The sequence below is a fragment of the Lepidochelys kempii genome, chromosome 8 (assembly GCF_965140265.1).
Source record: "Lepidochelys kempii isolate rLepKem1 chromosome 8, rLepKem1.hap2, whole genome shotgun sequence".
Lineage (NCBI taxonomy): Eukaryota > Metazoa > Chordata > Testudines > Cheloniidae > Lepidochelys > Lepidochelys kempii.
The window spans coordinates 57,364,498-57,382,006 of record NC_133263.1 but is presented as its reverse complement, the minus strand read 5'-3'; the positions used below and the strand labels follow the sequence as shown (position 1 = coordinate 57,382,006).

The 17,509-nt window shown below is 38.1% G+C and overlaps 1 protein-coding gene across 2 annotated transcripts in view; it reads right to left on the bottom strand.

Annotated features, from left to right (window-relative positions):
• The window catches only part of PLA2G4A (phospholipase A2 group IVA), a 137,834-nt gene that overhangs the window by 29,577 nt on the left and 90,748 nt on the right, over nt 1–17,509 (bottom strand). For both annotated transcript variants that reach the window (XM_073356705.1, XM_073356706.1), the window contains 5 exons: nt 14,936–15,072; nt 8,529–8,751; nt 5,170–5,284; nt 1,464–1,601; nt 1,017–1,109 (listed from right to left, as the gene is read on the bottom strand). In XM_073356705.1, coding sequence (XP_073212806.1) covers nt 1,017–1,109; nt 1,464–1,601; nt 5,170–5,284; nt 8,529–8,751; nt 14,936–15,072 — 706 coding nt within the window. The remainder of the gene's footprint in view (nt 1–1,016; nt 1,110–1,463; nt 1,602–5,169; nt 5,285–8,528; nt 8,752–14,935; nt 15,073–17,509) is intronic.

Sequence of the window (17,509 nt, the reverse complement as noted above, 5' to 3'; positions counted from 1 at the left end):
CTATACCAGACAGAAAGCCCTGTAGGATGAATTCTTCTATTTGCCACAAGACAGGAGCAGCATGACAAAGCTAGCTTCCTCATATTGCCCCAGCAATAGTCTCAACCACTAGACAGAAGGTATAGTGGAGTTTTTATGCCCAGCCAGCCCTCTTCCACTCAACTCAGACTATCGACATAGGTGCTGACTATTCTGGTTTATTTAGAGGTTTAAATGCATTTCATGTGCACCTATCCACAGTCTCTGGACAAAGTAGAGGAGTAAAAATCATTCCAATATCAAAAGCTTTAAAAAAAAACCCCAAACTAGCATTTTTGAAAGATGTACCTTACCACAACCATCAAGCTCCAACATTCCCCTCCCTACAATGATGTGGACACTTGTCCAGTAGAAAGTGAATGGAGACCACTAAACTAATTTAACAGAAATTAAACTATCATCAGATGGTAAGAATTTAGGGCACCCTGGAATGGAATGGAACTGGCAACCAAAAGGTGAAAAGCTCCATTATCCCTTTATCAATTACATGAGCAGTCCCATCTTCAAACACATTTATTATAATGGCAGGTAGCCATGAGGGCAGGTTTTCAGCCTATTGGCTCCTGAAGCTGACCACATCAATCAGAAAAAGCACTTTGGTGTACGTATATTTAAACCATCATGTTTTTTAAAAAATCTGTTTAAATAATATTTATGTGCAAGACCTCTCCTCTTCCAATAGCCTTGACACAGGTCAGGTATGGTGCCTATTCAGACTACAAATAAATAAAAGTGGGGAAAGTATTGAAAAAGTAAGCCAATACTAATTCTCTTCCCTTGCCCTCCAAGTCCTTTACTGGTGTCTATCACTGTAAATTGGTGAAAGGAAATTTCCCTGGCTTTTGACGTACAAGAAAAGGTTAACACAGTGTCATACACCCACAAACAGATCTAGAGTGATAGTGATGTTTGAGTTATTAATTCACTAAAATATTAATACCAGTTGCTGGCTAATAGATTTGTTTTTGTTACATTACCTAATTCTTCCTCCATGGTGGGACCTTTATTATGAGAATTGGAAACTCCAAGTACTCTGTTAAATAATATAGAAAATGCACTGCCCCAAACGCCTGAAATGGGAAGAAAATGACTAAATCAATGGAAACTTGCAGAACAAAACATATGTGAAATTATTTAAATAGCTAATTCTACTTTGAGAATGCATTGGAATAACACAAACAATGAGATTTTTGGACAGATTAGATCCTAAATTCAGATGTACACTATATAATGAAATTCCCATCACTGAATATGGAACCATTCTTATGGGCTCCCACCAGGCTATTAAAATATTACTTTTTGTACAGAGGTTATTCTTGTGTCAGACTGTTTCTGACTACAGAAAGACAAACTTAAAAGCACTGGAGAGAAGAGAATTGAAATGTCAGTTTTGTTTTATTTATTTATTTTAATCATTCACTTACCCATGAAGAAGTGCAGGGGGTTTTCTTCATGTTTTTTTACCACTGTTCCCATAAAAAATTTACTTCCAAACAAATCAGGAGGCATGAATGTGCCATACTTCGCCATACCGATCTCATACGGACTGAATTCCACCCAATCTGCATGCATAACATAAAGAAATTAGCTCACATTTTCCCTCTAGACATAAATGCAGCATGAACAAAAACAATTCAGCTGTAATATACACAAATGGCTGGCACCTTTCTCCAAGAGGAAAGAAAAGCATACAAGGAAATATACTGGATGGTAAGTTGTTCCCTGTTCATCTGCTATAAAATGCTGGAGATATAATTAAATTGAGAGAGTTTCTCCAGGACACGTGATCTGTGTATACTACAGGTCAAGAACCCCTGGAAATGTCTTCCAAGTTATGCAGAAGTCAAAACGCCCTTTGACATCTATGGGAGTTTTGATCCTGAAGTTAAGTTGGAAACCTCACCCATTCCTACCATAACAAAATGTGTTTAAAAAATTAGGCAGGCGGTGGCAGGGGGGAGAGAGATAGTGATTGTGGATTTGAAACAGGCTACACAACATCTGGGTTCCATCTCATGCATCAATGTGAATCACCAACCTAATTTCACTTAGGAGCTTAAGTTCCATTTCCAAAAGTGACCTACACACTTCAACATCTAAATCCCATTGACTTACAGTAGGAGATAGGCTCTGAATATCTCTCTTCTGAAAATAGAATTTAGACGTTTTTGAAAATTTTACCCTGAATCCAGTGAAATGCACTCACATTGCAGGATTCAGCTCTAAATCATGAATTAATAAAAGAAAACGATGGTAGACAAAAATACAACCTAAAATATCTGGTCTTCATTCACATTGTCTTATAATTGAATGCACTCTTTTCAACAACAATAACCTATTTGAGTGCCCTTATAAATCAATCATCAATACTGAAGGGAGTGACATACCATCTGTCGTATGCCTTCTTAAAGGTGACTTTAAAATATATTATAAACATACCAAAGACTCAAAGACGAGAAAAGACACCAGCATTTGATTTCTAATGTCAACAAAACTTCTGAATACATGAAAATACCACCTATAAGAGAATCTTTTTAATTTGAAGGAATGTTTTCTTGTATAGAGTTTAATGAAATTAATGTGACGGTGAAGTACCAGTTTAAGAAACAGCCTAATGTTAGAACACACAGTGTTTGGCTAACAACGTGTTGTCTGCAAGTGTTATTTTTTTAAATCCTTTGAGACAATTGATTCTTGCTTATGAAAGAAACTGCTTAGAAGATTCCAGAAAAATGCAAGGTGTTAAGCTTTTTCTCAGATGCTGGTGAAATTCAGCGATCTGGGTAAAAAGAAAATAAAAAGGAAACCATATCTGTCTGAAGAGGAAATATTTGACCAGGACTACTCTGTCACTCAAACTTCACAGCCTGGCAAGGTTGATTGTGGGGGGTATAAATTATCTGATCAAAATATACCATACACACACAAGCAAAAACACTTGAAGTGTTTCATACATACAGGTACAGGCATGAGAGGAAACTTAGAGACCCAATGATATTAATCTGAACATTAATGCACTTTAGCAGTTTGATCTTAATAGTGTAACTAAATTTAGGAACAGAGTGGCCAGAAAACCAACAAATTAAATGAATCTGTCATAGCCAAGCCTTGGTATTTGCATAGAGGAAGATATTTTTTCTATTCAGACCCAGAGCATAGGGAAATCAAGCGATCTTTTTTCCTATAAATTAACTGATCTCACTTTTAGTCACTCATCTCGTTGGAGATGGGTCGTGTCTCAGTGGTAAGACAGGACTCAAACTGTCCGGAGACACAAGCTTTGACCTGAAGGGAAAAAGCTATCATAGTGTAAATAATTATATATCTATGTTCAGTACTCTTCCTAGTTATATCAATACCCTGGTAAGGCAATGAATCTAGAGAAATCTTAATATGTGATTACTGTCAAAACCCCTTGTATTTTGTTTTTCTTCTTGCACTGTATAAATCTTGTTTGATGATACTATGTCTGGAAATTGAATAGTCATTTGCACCCTGTAAGGAGTTGCGGTGGTTTGGTTTTGAGCACTTGTGGCAATGCCCTTTTTAAAGGCACTTACATCAAAATAAGTTATGTAAGTTCCTCATCTGAGGCCTGCTCCAAACATTACTGAAGTCAATGGAGGAACCACCAATTGGCTTCAATGTTGCTTGCATCTGTCCCCTGACGTAAATCAGTGAAACTCCATTGTGGAATTATATGGATTTACACAGCTGAGTAGATGGCAATTTTGGCCTATTCTGATATGAGGAGGCAGACAGTGAGGAGTCCCATTGGCTTCAATGGCACTTCAGTAAGGGATGCAAAATTTAGCTTCTTATACGTGGCAATGCTGAGAAAATAAGTGTGCCATGAGAAAGTGTTTCCAACTGAACCGTGCAACTTATGCATGCATGCACCTGACTCTCTCTGAAATGTTGGTAACAATCATGGGTTTGCTATACTCAATTTCAGGTGCAGCAGCTCAAAAATCTAAACTTGGATTGACCTGGCTTCAGTTAACTTTTCTTTCTGTTGCAATTTGTCTTTTATATGTGAAGAAATTTGGGAAATCCACAGTGCAGCCAGTACATGTTTTGTGAACTCAGATTTCTCACCATAGGTAAATCTGACTAACTAGAGCTATATACGCTGGTGCTGTGAATCTGTCAGCTCTTACAAGGGTCACTGTCTGACCTTGCTTTAGTAAAAATAGCTGGATAGGTTTTTATAAAAGTTATCTCAATAAAAACTTTCCTGAAATAAACCATATTAATTATGTTTAGTTAGTAATTATTACTGTTCTGGGCATGACCGGCGCCACTAGGGTCAGAAATACTATGAATAGAATGAACACTAAGAGCCGTCAGCATAAAAGCAGATGGCAGCTGCATGAAATCTTGCACCATCACCTTTCTGAGGAATGTTATCCTATACAATTAATGCACCTCAACAAGAAGGAACAAGACAGGATTTATCTTACATCCAAAACCTAATAAGTAAGAAAGTGGAAGTATTTTTGTTCAAAACCTACTGTACCTCAAGTCAAGACAAGTTATGCAATTATATAGGGAGGGAATGAAAATTATACTGAATGGAAAACTTCAAGAGCATGGTACACTAAATATACTGATAAGGAAGACAGTCTTAAAAGAACACTGTTAAGTTAAAATAAATATTTAGAAGGAAAGGTGGTCTTGTGTTTCAGACATTAGAGTTGGACTCGTGAGCAGAGTTGATGGGATGCCTCCTTCACCTCTCTCCAGTGGAAAATTTAAACTTTTCCTAAAAAAAACCACACTACTGAGAGCGTCTTCGGTTTTCAGCTGAAAATGTTTCAGTTTTCCATTGAGAAGTAGAATATTTTTGAGAAAAGCAGACACTTTCCACAAACATTTTCATTTGGTCAAAAATCTAAAAAAATCTGGTTCAATTTCCATATATTTATGAACTTTAATAAACTTTTATCATTGCTTTAAATTAACCCAACCTCTTTTGTAATTCTCACAGTGGGACCAATAATTCAAGATTTATCCAAACCATGGGATATTATTCGTCCAAAAAAGCATTAAGAAGAAGTAGGACTTTTTTTAAAGTGGGGTGGGGGAAATCTCACAAATGACAACTAAATAAAGAGACTGAAAACATACCTGCAAACATAAGTTCTGACACATCAGGTTTGACATGGAGACAAGTAAAAAGTGGCAGAGCACACTGTGCCTCATTGACTTTCTCTTTCATCTTGCTCAAAGTGGTATTCATCCTCTGCAAAAAAAAAAAAAGAGGAGAGAGGTTACATAAAAACTATTGGTACAAAAGCACTCTGGAAATGGATGACCTGCTGCTATTTGGGGAGACTTCTAGTTTTGCTGAAATCATCAAAAGAGAAAAAGGAACCCCTGAAAAATCAGAATGCATCACCATAAAAGGAGCTAATCTCTATGAATGTCACTATCTGTACAACACATGTTAATGTATAGGAATCAAGGTAGTAAATGCCTAAAGCAGCTCCCATTCTCCCTGAACTATTTACCATATCCGAGAGCAGGGGGAGATTTTGGGGACCTCATTGGGATGTTTTGAAAATTTGGCAGAGATATGCAGGATGAAGTCAGTGTCTCCCATACACTCTGTTTCCTGTGACTGCTGGGGTAGCAATATTGGTGGACACTGAAGATTCTTATCTTCTGTTGTTATATATGGGCTTGTCTACATGCTATTCCAGAATAGCTATTTCTGATTAATTCCTTGTGTGGATACTCTTATTCCAGAATGAGATTGATTTATTCTGAATTATATCAATCTGGATTAAGAAAATTCAAAATATACTACTCTTAGTCTATAATAAGAGCATCAACACATGAAGTTAATTGGGAATAGTTAATCTGCTTTAAATACATACCTGGACTTATTCCAGATTAATTTTCATGTATAGACAAGCCCTAAGAATAAGCATCAAGAAAAATATATCAGGAGGCTAGGAAGGTCATCAAAACCTTAATGCTGTCTCTTAAACTGAAGCACCATTTACTATATCAGGAGGCTAGGAAGGTCATCAAAACCTTAATGCTGTCTCTTAAACTGAAGCACCATTTACTAAAATGTGATAGATATAAGAAATGTGATCTACTGCACAGGACAGAATCCTGGGAGCCAAGAATCCTGGGTTATATTTCCAGCTCTTTCAATGACTTGTTGCTTCAATTTGCATATTCAGCTAAATTCTCTGGGCTATTGTTTGTTCCTCTATGTAACAAGAATAATCATTGACAGATTCACAAAATGCGGAAGAGATGGCCAGCCCTCTGTGGAGATAGAGGCGGTTAGGGACTATTTAGAAAAGCTGGACATGCACAAGTCCATGGGGCCGGACGAGTTGCATCTGAGAGTGCTGAAGGAATTGGCGGCTGTGATTGCAGAGCCACTGGCCATTATCTTTGAAAACTCGTGGCGAACCGGGGAAGTCCCGGATGACTGGAAAAAGGCTAATGTAGTGCCAATCTTTAAAAAAGGGAAGAAGGAAGATCCTGGGAACTACAGGCCAGTCAGCCTCACCTCAGTTCCTGGAAAAATCATGGAGCAGGTCCTCAAAGAATCAATCCTGAAGCACTTGCATGAGAGGAAAGTGATCAGGAACAGCCAGCATGGATTCACCAAGGGAAGGTCATGCCTGACTAATCTAATCACCTTTTATGATGAGATTACTGGTTCTGTGGATGAAGGGAAAGCAGTGGATGTATTGTTTCTTGACTTTAGCAAAGCTTTTGACACGGTCTCCCATAGTATTCTTGTCACCAAGTTAAGGAAGTATGGGCTGGATGAATGCACTATAAGGTGGGTAGAAAGCTGGCTAGATTGTCGGGCTCAACGGGTAGTGATCAATGGCTCCATGTCTAGTTGGCAGCCGGTATCAAGTGGAGTGCCCCAAGGGTCGGTCCTGGGCCCGGTTTTATTCAATATCTTCATAAATGATCTGGAGGATGGTGTGGATTGCACTCTCAGCAAATTTGCGGATGATACTAAACTGGGAGGAGTGGTAGATACGCTGGAGGGGAGGGATAGGATACAGAAGGACCTAGACCAATTGGAAGATTGGGCCAAAAGGAATCTGATGAGGTTCAATAAGGATAAGTGCAGGGTCCTGCACTTAGGACGGAAGAACCCAATGCACAGCTACAGACTAGGGACCGAATGGCTAGGCAGCAGTTCTGCGGAAAAGGACCTAGGGGTGACAGTGGACGAGAAGCTGGATATGAGTCAGCAGTGTGCCCTTGTTGCCAAGAAGGCCAATGGCATTTTGGGATGTATAAGTAGGGGCATAGCGAGCAGATCGAGGGACGTGATCGTTCCCCTCTATTCGACATTGGTGAGGCCTCATCTGGAGTACTGTGTCCAGTTTTGGGCCCCACACTTCAAGAAGGATGTGGATAAATTGGAGAGAGTCCAGCGAAGGGCAACAAAAATGATTAGGGGACTGGAACACATGACTTATGAGGAGAGGCTGAGGGAGCTGGGATTGTTTAGCCTGCAGAAGAGAAGAATGAGGGGGGATTTGATAGCTGCTTTCAACTACCTGAAAGGGGGTTCCAAAGAGGATGGCTCTAGACTGTTCTCAATGGTAGCAGATGACAGAACGAGGAGTAATGGTCTCAAGTTGCAGTGGGGGAGGTTTAGATTGGATATTAGGAAAAACTTTTTCACTAAGAGGGTGGTGAAACACTGGAATGCGTTACCTAGGGAGGTGGTAGAATCTCCTTCCTTAGAGGTTTTTAAGGTCAGGCTTGACAAAGCCCTGGCTGGGATGATTTAACTGGGAATTGGTCCTGCTTTGAGCAGGGGGTTGGACTAGATGACCTTCTGGGGTCCCTTCCAACCCTGATATTCTATGATTCTATGATTCTATGATTCTAACCAGCTGTTTTGCCCTCCTCTCTGTCAATATTTTACTGCTATTAACCTTGGAATAAGTCAATATCTGTATAGTTTATTTGTACATATGCACACTATAGAGTATCAGACCAATCTATAATATTCTATTACTATATTTCATTATGTACGTACTCTTTGCTTACTGTACATGATTAAAGGCAAATCCTGCTCACATGATTCACTGGACTTCAACAAGCCTATTACATGAGTTGGTCAAGCAGGATTTGCCTTTAATACTGCGTAACAGTACTATCCTATGGCATCTCTTTCACTTTCAGAAAGTTGGTGATAGGAGAATCATAAAATAAATAAATAAATAGACAAACTGGATCTGGACTATTACCTCATAACAGACTTGATAGACAAATGCTGCCTCTTTTCTTATTTACTAAATGTGCATGGACAGATTGCAATTTTCTTGAATGATTTAGTTATTTAAAATTATTTGACAAATATTCGTGCTATTAAACGTGTTTGATAAAATGTTAGTGAGGACACAAAAAGGTCAATTCAAATGAATATCTGCAGACGTTATTTTCCAGTATTCTCACAGCTTGAATAACTATAAAAACACACTTACATTTTGGATAAGTGTTTCCCCTATCAACATTCCAAAGATATCAGTGAATGTTACAGGCTGCCCAGAACGTTTCTTATTCCATAATGCTTCAATGTAGCGTTTGACTTTCTGAGGAGTGAGCAGCAGAAGTGGGTTATGACTGACAGAGTTCATCAATTCTTCATTAATCTCCTTTGGTCCTTTCCTTGGGAAATCTGGGTGAGAATACAAAGATGACATGTACCTGTAATGAAAATACAGTGATCAATAGCTCTGTCAATAAATACACAAGACACTCACGTCCTGATTTTGCAGTTTGCAGTATAAAGGCCCAAATGAGCTAAATTTACAACAGACGGACCATCTAAGTTTTATATTTCACTCAATTTAACAGATTTCCTATGTGATTATTCATTTTCCGCAAAACCCTGGAGTTTTTATGCAAGAAAAGCTCCCATGGATGGGGAGTTCTGGATTTGACCTTCATGTCTTATTTACTCCCTTTAAAACATGAATATACCATGAGTAAAATTTTCAAGTGTGCCCACTTTTGAAAATGAGACCTAGGTGCTTTTGAAAAATGTTAGGACTGTCAAGCGATTAAAAAAGCAATCGCAATTAATTGCGCTGTTAAATAATAATAAAATACCATTTATTTAAATATTTTTGGATGTTTTCTACATTTTCAAATATATTGATTTCAATTACAACACAGAATACAAAATGTACAGTGCTCACTTTATATTTACTTTTTATTACAAATATTTGAACTGTAAAAAACAAAAGAAATCGTATTTTTCAATTCACCTAATACAAGTACTGTAGTGCAATCTCTGTATCAGGACAGTTGCTCTTACAAATGTAGAATTACGTTAAAAAAAACTGCATTCAAAAATATAACAATGTAAAACTTTAGAGCCTACAAGTCTAATCAGTCCTACTTCTTGATCAGCCAATCTCTCAGACAAACAAGTTTCTTTACATTTGCAGAAGATAGTGCTGCCTGCTTCTTCCATTCGATGTCATCTGAAAGTGAGAACAGGTATTTGCATGGCACTGTTGTAGCTAGCGTTGTGAGATATTTACATGCCAGATGAGCTAAAGATTCATATGTCCCTTGATGCTTCAACCACCATTTCAGAGGACATGTGTCCATGCTGATGGGTTCTGCTCGATAACGATGCAAAGCAGTGTGGACCGACCCATGTTCATTTTCATCATCTGAGTCAGATGCCACCAGCAAAAGGGTGATTTTCTTTTTTGGTGGTTCTGGTTCTGCAGTTTCCAATCAGGGTGTTGCTCTTTTAAGACTTCTGACAGCATGCTCCACACCCCATCCCTCTCAGATTTTGGAAGCCACTTCAGATTCTTAAATCTTGGGTTCAGTGCTGTAGCTATCTTTAGACATTTCACGTTGGTATCTTCTTGTCAAATTTGCAGTGAAAGTATTCTTAAAACGAACAACATGCGCTGAGTCATCATCCGAGACTGATATAACATGAAATATATAGCAGAATGTGGGTAAAACAGAGCAGGAGACATACAATTCTGCCCCAAGGAGTTCAGTCAAAAATTTAATTAATGCATATTTTTTTAATGAGAGTCATCACCATGGAAGCATGTCTTCTGGAACGAAGGCCGAAGCATGAAGAGGCATATGAATCTTTAGCACATCTGGCATATAAATATCTTGCGACGCCAGCTACAACAGTTCCATGCGAACGCCTGTTCTCACTTTCAGTTGACATTGTAATTATGAAGTGGGCAGCATTATCTTCCATAAATGTAAACAAACTTGTTTCTCGTAGCGCTTGGCTGAACAAGAAGTAGGACTGAGTACACTTGTAAGCTCTAAAGTTTTACATTGTTTTGCAGTTATGTAATAAAAAAAAACCTACATTTGTAAGTTGCACTTTCATGATAAAGAGTGTACTTTTATGAGGTGAATTGAAAAATACTATTTCTTTTGTTTACCATTTTTACAGAGCAAATACTTATAATCAAAAATAATAATATAAAGTGAGCACTATACACTTCATTTTCTGTGTTGTAATAGAATTCAGTACATTTGAAAATGTAGAAAAACATCCAAAAATATTTAATAAATGTCATTTGGTATTCTATTGTTTAACAGAGCAATTAATCATAATTAATTTTTTAATCATGATTAATTTTTTGAGTTAATCACATGAGTTAACTGTGATTAATTGACAGCCCTAAAAGTTTTATATAATTTCTTTTTGTATCATTGATATATTCAGGCATGTCCCTAGTTTTGAGGATATGTATATTACATTAAAAAAAATTAAGCTGAAGTTAAGAATGAAGAGTTAGAAATAACTCAAGTGGAAAAAATACAGGAGAATGTTTTATTTTAAAAAGCCACACACACAAATATAACCCATAAGCTAAATTTTAGAAAGATAGGAAGGTATAAAATGAGGTTAAACATATATAACACTCACGCACATACACAGAATATAGTATGAAAAGTTTTACTCATGGTATATTCTTGCTTTTGAAGGGTTTGTGCATGCATACATACAAACACACAGAGAGTTATGCTTATTTAGCTCTTTTCAGGCTCCAAATACATTATTTTACATTATTTGATGAGTCAGTTCTCCAAATGTAAACGTGACTATACGTGAAAGCTCCAAATAATTGTTTAAATTGTTCAATTAAATATAATCATGTTAATAAAACTATATGTGCCAACTGCATTATGGTCTTGACAATTATCTTTCAGCAGCAGATCTTTATCCAGTCACAAGGCTCAAAAACTGAAGTTCTAAACCACTCCTTATTTGGGCAAAACCTCTCTTGAAATAAATGGGGTTTTGATTGACGAAGGGCTTCAGAATAGGGCTCCCAAATGCACTGCATTTCAATTAGGTAAAACTTGCTTATTTATATACATGCTTGAGGATTACAAAATTAGAGAAGAAATTATTGCAACAAGCTAACAGTACAAAAAATATTCTGGCAATTCAGTCTTACTCAGAGAATGACCAAACAAATTTCTCAGTGCCATATTATCAACTCTGACTTCATCTCATCTAATGTACTGACTGGTATGTATATGAACCACTGTCATCTATTACACAGCAGCATTGGGCCAGATTTACAAAGGTATTTAGGAACTTAAAAGATATAGATAGGTCAGTGCCTAATTTGTAAAGAAAAAAGTATCTTGGCTCAAGAAATTTGGTGCTGGGGCTCAAGCAATTTTTTTACTTTCATAACTGATGCGGCAAGCCCAAAGGTGCCAGGGCTATGAACTGCCACGCCTAGAGGTGCCGGGGCCCAGCCCTGGCACAAATTAAGCATTGAGATAGGTGTTTAGTGGGATTTTCAAAAAAAGACTCTAAGCAGGTAAGGCACCTAACCCAATTTGGTAATTATGTCACCCTCTAGTGGCCAAAAGGGATATACTATTACTGAAAAGAAATGGAGATTTTTCACTATTTCAAATTAGCAGAAGCCTGTGTTTGGGGAATTTCCCCCATGTAGTGTGTATACAGTTTAACGGACAATTGGATTGTCCATACATGTTACAACTCTTCTCAAAAGCCATCTTACTGAAGTTTATTTTTACCCCACTATAATTTGAACAGGTTTGTCTACTTTACATCTTTGTATGGATGTAAATACAAATAGCTTTCTGCATAATTTAGGTGGGAAAGATTCACACTGTAATGTATGCAGTAGTAAATATGAAAATAGAGCTTAGATAGTCCTTAACAGTTTATTTTGGCTGAAGTCTACTGTACTAATAAGTAAAGCAAATAAGGAAATGAACATATTTTGTTCTTTACATTTTACAAACCAATTTTAAAAACGGCTAAAATCAAATGTACAAACTGGAAACAACTCTTAGTCCAAGTGAATGGTATTTTACACATTTAGGCCATTACCCAGCAATGCACTTACACTCATACCTAACCTTAAAGACCAAAGCAATCCCACTGCCACTAATGAGTATTCACATACTTAAGGAAAGGCATGTCATAAGGCTCCAATCCAGCAAAGCATTACTGAGGTAATAAAACTTACCATAATTCCAGGAAATTCTTTAAAACAATAAAATGGAGAGCTGGAAAACAATTCAAAGCACATATGCTGATACTTAAAACCAAATTGATTTGACCAGCATTTACACAACTTAGCAGTCATCTCATAAATTAGGACTGAAATGGAGAAATTTAAGAAGTTGATTGCAAATATATCTTTAAAAAATGGACAAGCAGCCGGATACTCCACAATCATTTACAAAGTAATTGAAAGATTAAAGAGTTTATAGCAGCATCCAGCAGTTTGTAACTCCTCTTCTTAAGAGGTAAAGAACATATGCATCTAAGCTAATATAACCGCTTTTAAATACTCACAGCAAACAAAGGTTTGATGATTGGAGGTTATGTAAAAGTACACAGCGTCCTCATGCAGTAACATGTACTCTATATATCTTTCTACAGTCCTCTCTTTTAATCTTTCACTTTTTTATTAATGCCATTTGAAAATTAATAGAAGTGTGGGTTATCAGTTAGCAAGAGCCAGATATTTTCACAGTTAAGGGATAGTGAAGGGTTAATAGTTTGTGCAGTGGTTTAGTGTGTTTTAGAGTTTACCAAATGGGCAGGAAGCCTCTGGATTCTGTCACTGCATAGCTGGGGGATTTTAGATCAGTCATTTAGTCTCACTGTGCTTTAGTATAATGAAACCTATGCCACATGTCCGATACAAGATATAATTGTTTGCAAAGTGCTTTGAGAGTTTATGGTAGTGCAAAGTATTAACGTGTATCAAATCACAGGTGAAATAAGTACACCAGCAAACTACAGTGTGTGTGAAAAAAGGAAAATGTGATACAGAAGATCAGTCTATGGTCAGGCAAGATGACTGACACAATTAATGAGGTAGACACTCTCTTCCAAGGTCAAGCACACATCCTGGGGAACAGGCAGAAACCTTCCCTTTCCCGCAAGGGAAGGAACAGGGAATACTCCACCCTTCAGATGGAAGGCATAACCCTGTTCCTGGGGGATAGATGGTATGGAAAAGAAAAAAACAAGGAGGTACTGGCTAAGTGTCAAAAATAGTATTTCTTTATATTACACAGGACAATTCTGAACCGGTGTTATCACCCAGACTGTGCGGACTTATTTGTTTAAACCCCAGCTATTTTTAAACTTATTTTTCTGACCTGATTGGTTTAAAGAATTTTACTATTTGGATTCAAATTCTATTATCTTTACAGTACATCAACATACAGGGTTGAACTCTCACCAACGCAGTGTTTGTTTAAAATGTAGCTCAGTGAGATCCAGACCTCAGGCACAACCGGTTCACGTTCTGACTAGTAAGTAGCTAATTCAATGAACTTGCAGACTCAGCTGAGGCAGGAAGGACATCTGTCATTCCCCTCAACACAGTTTACCAGGGCTGGCCTAAAGGGGAGATATAGGCTTGGCACCAGTCCGATGTTGGCTTCTTTTCTGGTCTCAAACTGAGCAAAAGCTGGTAACAGCAGAGGCACCCTTCAGCTATATAGGAAAAAAGCAAAGCAACACCAGCACACACAGTTTCTGCCACATCTTGGGTTTAGCATGAGCAAATCAGTCATGTGGGCACAACATGCCCACTTTTCTGCAAGCCATATTCCATTCTCCCCTGCTCTTACCAATGGTAAAGAACTTCATACGAGACCATCCATTGTTAAACTCTCCAGAGAAAACAGGAATATATCTCAAAAGCCAATAATTGGAGACAGGGCTTCTTTCTGGCACTGTGTGTTCCCATCTTCTTATGTCCACATGAGAAATGTCTACTTAGAACTTGGCACATACACTGGTTGCTATAAATGCATTAGTATATCTTCACCCTGTTATGAAATTCTAATGGCCTTGACCCATTTCATTTCTGCAGCAAACCCAACACGCGCACACCCAAGTCTCTTCACAAAAAGTCTGATTTTTGTTTTCTTAAGCAAGGAAAAATCATCAGCCTTTTTTGTGTGAATTTGTTCTTAAGTGGCTAGAGTCCCTGGTCAAGGGCTCCTATGGCAGAAAGTCCACAAGGCTACGGTGATGCCAAACTGTATCATCCAGCATGAAAAGTGAGGACACTGGTTGTATAGTGACATGGCTATTGGAGATGGGAACTGTGTTAATTCAGATCCTCACTGATCAAGCTCCTATGCAACCCTCTTGGAGTTGACGTTGCCTACATCCTGGTAGGTACTCCAAAATACTAGCAACCAAAGATCAACTCTATTGCCACTCTACTGCACTGGATGGAGAATGCCTTTCCTCTGGTGATTGTACCCTACATCATAAAATACATTCTCCCAGTTATCAGTGGAAAGTTTCCACTGCACCAAAACAAAGCGGGGGGGGGGGGTGTCACGAGGGAGGGTGCAGAAAGCTTACCATGTAGATCCTGATAGACCAGCAATATATGTTGTACAGTCTAAAATTCCTGATTCGTAGAGCGCTTTCATAACTCCAGAAAACCCCACCATGGCCCGAAATCCACCACCTGAACCCAATACCGCTATCACTGGTACCTGGAAAAATGAAAAAGACAGCACACAATACAGTTGGCTTCTAGGATGTATTTTAAAGAGCTAAATACATTTTGTGTCCACCAATCAGTAGCCAAAGACATCAGACTTATGCAATTAATAGTCACCATTCAACAGTCCCCACAGCAGAGACTCAAACCTGAATCCTTATCTCTAGGCTGCAGATCTAACAGGAGAACCAAAAAGATTCTTCTTAGCATTAGAACTGTTCTTTTTAAAATGTATATTATAGAAGAGTGGCAAATAGTCTAGTAAAAATCTGTGAAACGAGACCTTAAAAACAAAGGCTATGAAAGATGCCATGGCACTATTCATGAGTAATGAATCTCCTGCCCAAACTTACCCTCCCTACCCATGATATGCGGTGCAGTGTGTGTAATTTGATTGCTTCGATCCTCCCAAAGATAGCTGTATTTCAGTGGTGCTGCATTATTTTTTATTGTATTACTCTAGCACCAAGGAACTCTAATCATGGACCAAGACCCCATTGTGCTAGCCGATGTATAAACATAGAACAAAACAAAGGCCCTGCTTTTGAATCCCCAAGGGAAAAAGGCACTACAGAAATGTAATATCTTGTAACTGTAAAGGAATCCTCCTTGATCCACAGATCACCAACACAACACACCAGATTCTGATCTCAGTTCCCACTGTGCCAAATCTGGGATACTTCCACTGGCTTCAGTGGAGTTACCCTAGATTCACACTGGTGAACATGAGATCAGAATGTGGCTGAATAGCTCAAGTGAGCTCAGCGAGAACATTATGATTCTATGTCAATGAAGCTGCTGTTTCTATATACGATGCTGCCTAGTACTCTCCCTGAAAAAGAATGAGTACAATTTATTTGAAGAAGTCTGTATTCGTAGCCAGCTTTCTAAACAGTTCATTTTAAATTTCTCTACACTATCCTGCTCCCCTCAACACCACTCCACCAACAGCCCAGGATATAAAGAAAAGAAAAGACGTTACGCCTAATGATCTAAAACTAATAAATCCACAGAAATGTTTTTTAAAAGGAAACACATCTAAGCAACGTTTCAGTGAAGGAACCAAAGACAGTGAAATTTCAGCTCTACAGCCTTTAGCAGAGAGACGTGGCTCTCTCTTTGGAGAGTGTATTAGTCATTTCACTTACTGACAGCTATTGGAGTGGATGCTCATCCACACGTAGGTTTTGGGCACCCATGATTATTCTTTAGGCGGTCTTTAAGTTGGCCCTTATTGCACATCCTTATTTATAATTTAATGATCTAACACACCTTTAAAGGGGTCATACTGTTGACAAACTTAGTTTGTGCTGAAAAAATTTAGGGTCCTTTATTATCAAGTTTTACTTCAGTTCAAGTGTGAATAGATATGAGATATTTCAGTCAAATAGGAAGGGGAGATGGATGGAAATCCTAACACAGCCATAACTAAAGCTCCAATACCATGAAAAGAAAATGCCATGCAGAACGACTTTAAAGAGTCCGATTCCACACCTTATACACACCCCAAACTCCCACTAACTCTAGGAAGACTTTGGACCCAAAGGATCTAGAGGTGCTGATGTATCTATTATCCTAGTCTTGTGCCATACCCCTGCCACAGAAAAACGAGTTAGACAAAATAATTTCCAACAAAAAATTGAAAACAGATTTCTCTCACAAGGTTGAGTACCCAACATTTACAACAATTGTGTATCTGTTTCATGTCATTTATTTGTCCAATGCATTCTAAATAGTAGGCTATGTACATTGTTTATAAGAAGCTGTGGAATTCAGTGAAGACCACCAATTATAACAATTCATAATTGCTTAGCTAACTCCCTAACTATTCTCTTCCACAACAATAAAGGGAAGATTTTCAAAGGCACAAATGGCAGATAGGCACCCATCTCCCGTTGACTTTCATTGTGCTTTGTGCCTTCACGTGCTCCTCCTCAATCTTTTATGGACTCAAAGTAGTTAGGGATTAGGGAGGAGGGGAAACTATTAAATTAGCAGAGTCCATTCCCTCCATTAACACCGGATACTGTCCTCATCTTGAGAATTTAACTGATGCTATTGTTGACTATAGGACAAATGCCAAGTTATACATTTCCAAGGTGGAGCTGTATACGGATATACAAAATACAGAAAATGCTATTGGATGGCCAAAGCGAATGCACATCAGAAACAAGGGAGGGGAAAGAAATCCTCAAACCAGTGAAGAAAAAAGGAAAGGGTGATGGAATTTCACTAACAGGGTGAAATCCTTACTTCATTGAAGTCAATGGCAAACCTCCCATTGATTTAAGTGAGGCCACAATTTCATCTCTCTCTTTTTCTTAGTCTGCAAATCCCAGGAAAGTCAGTTTGGCCCATAGAGTGGTAAATTAATCCCACTATCTAATCTCTGGTCTAATCCCTCTAATAGTTATCTCAGTCCCAGTCCA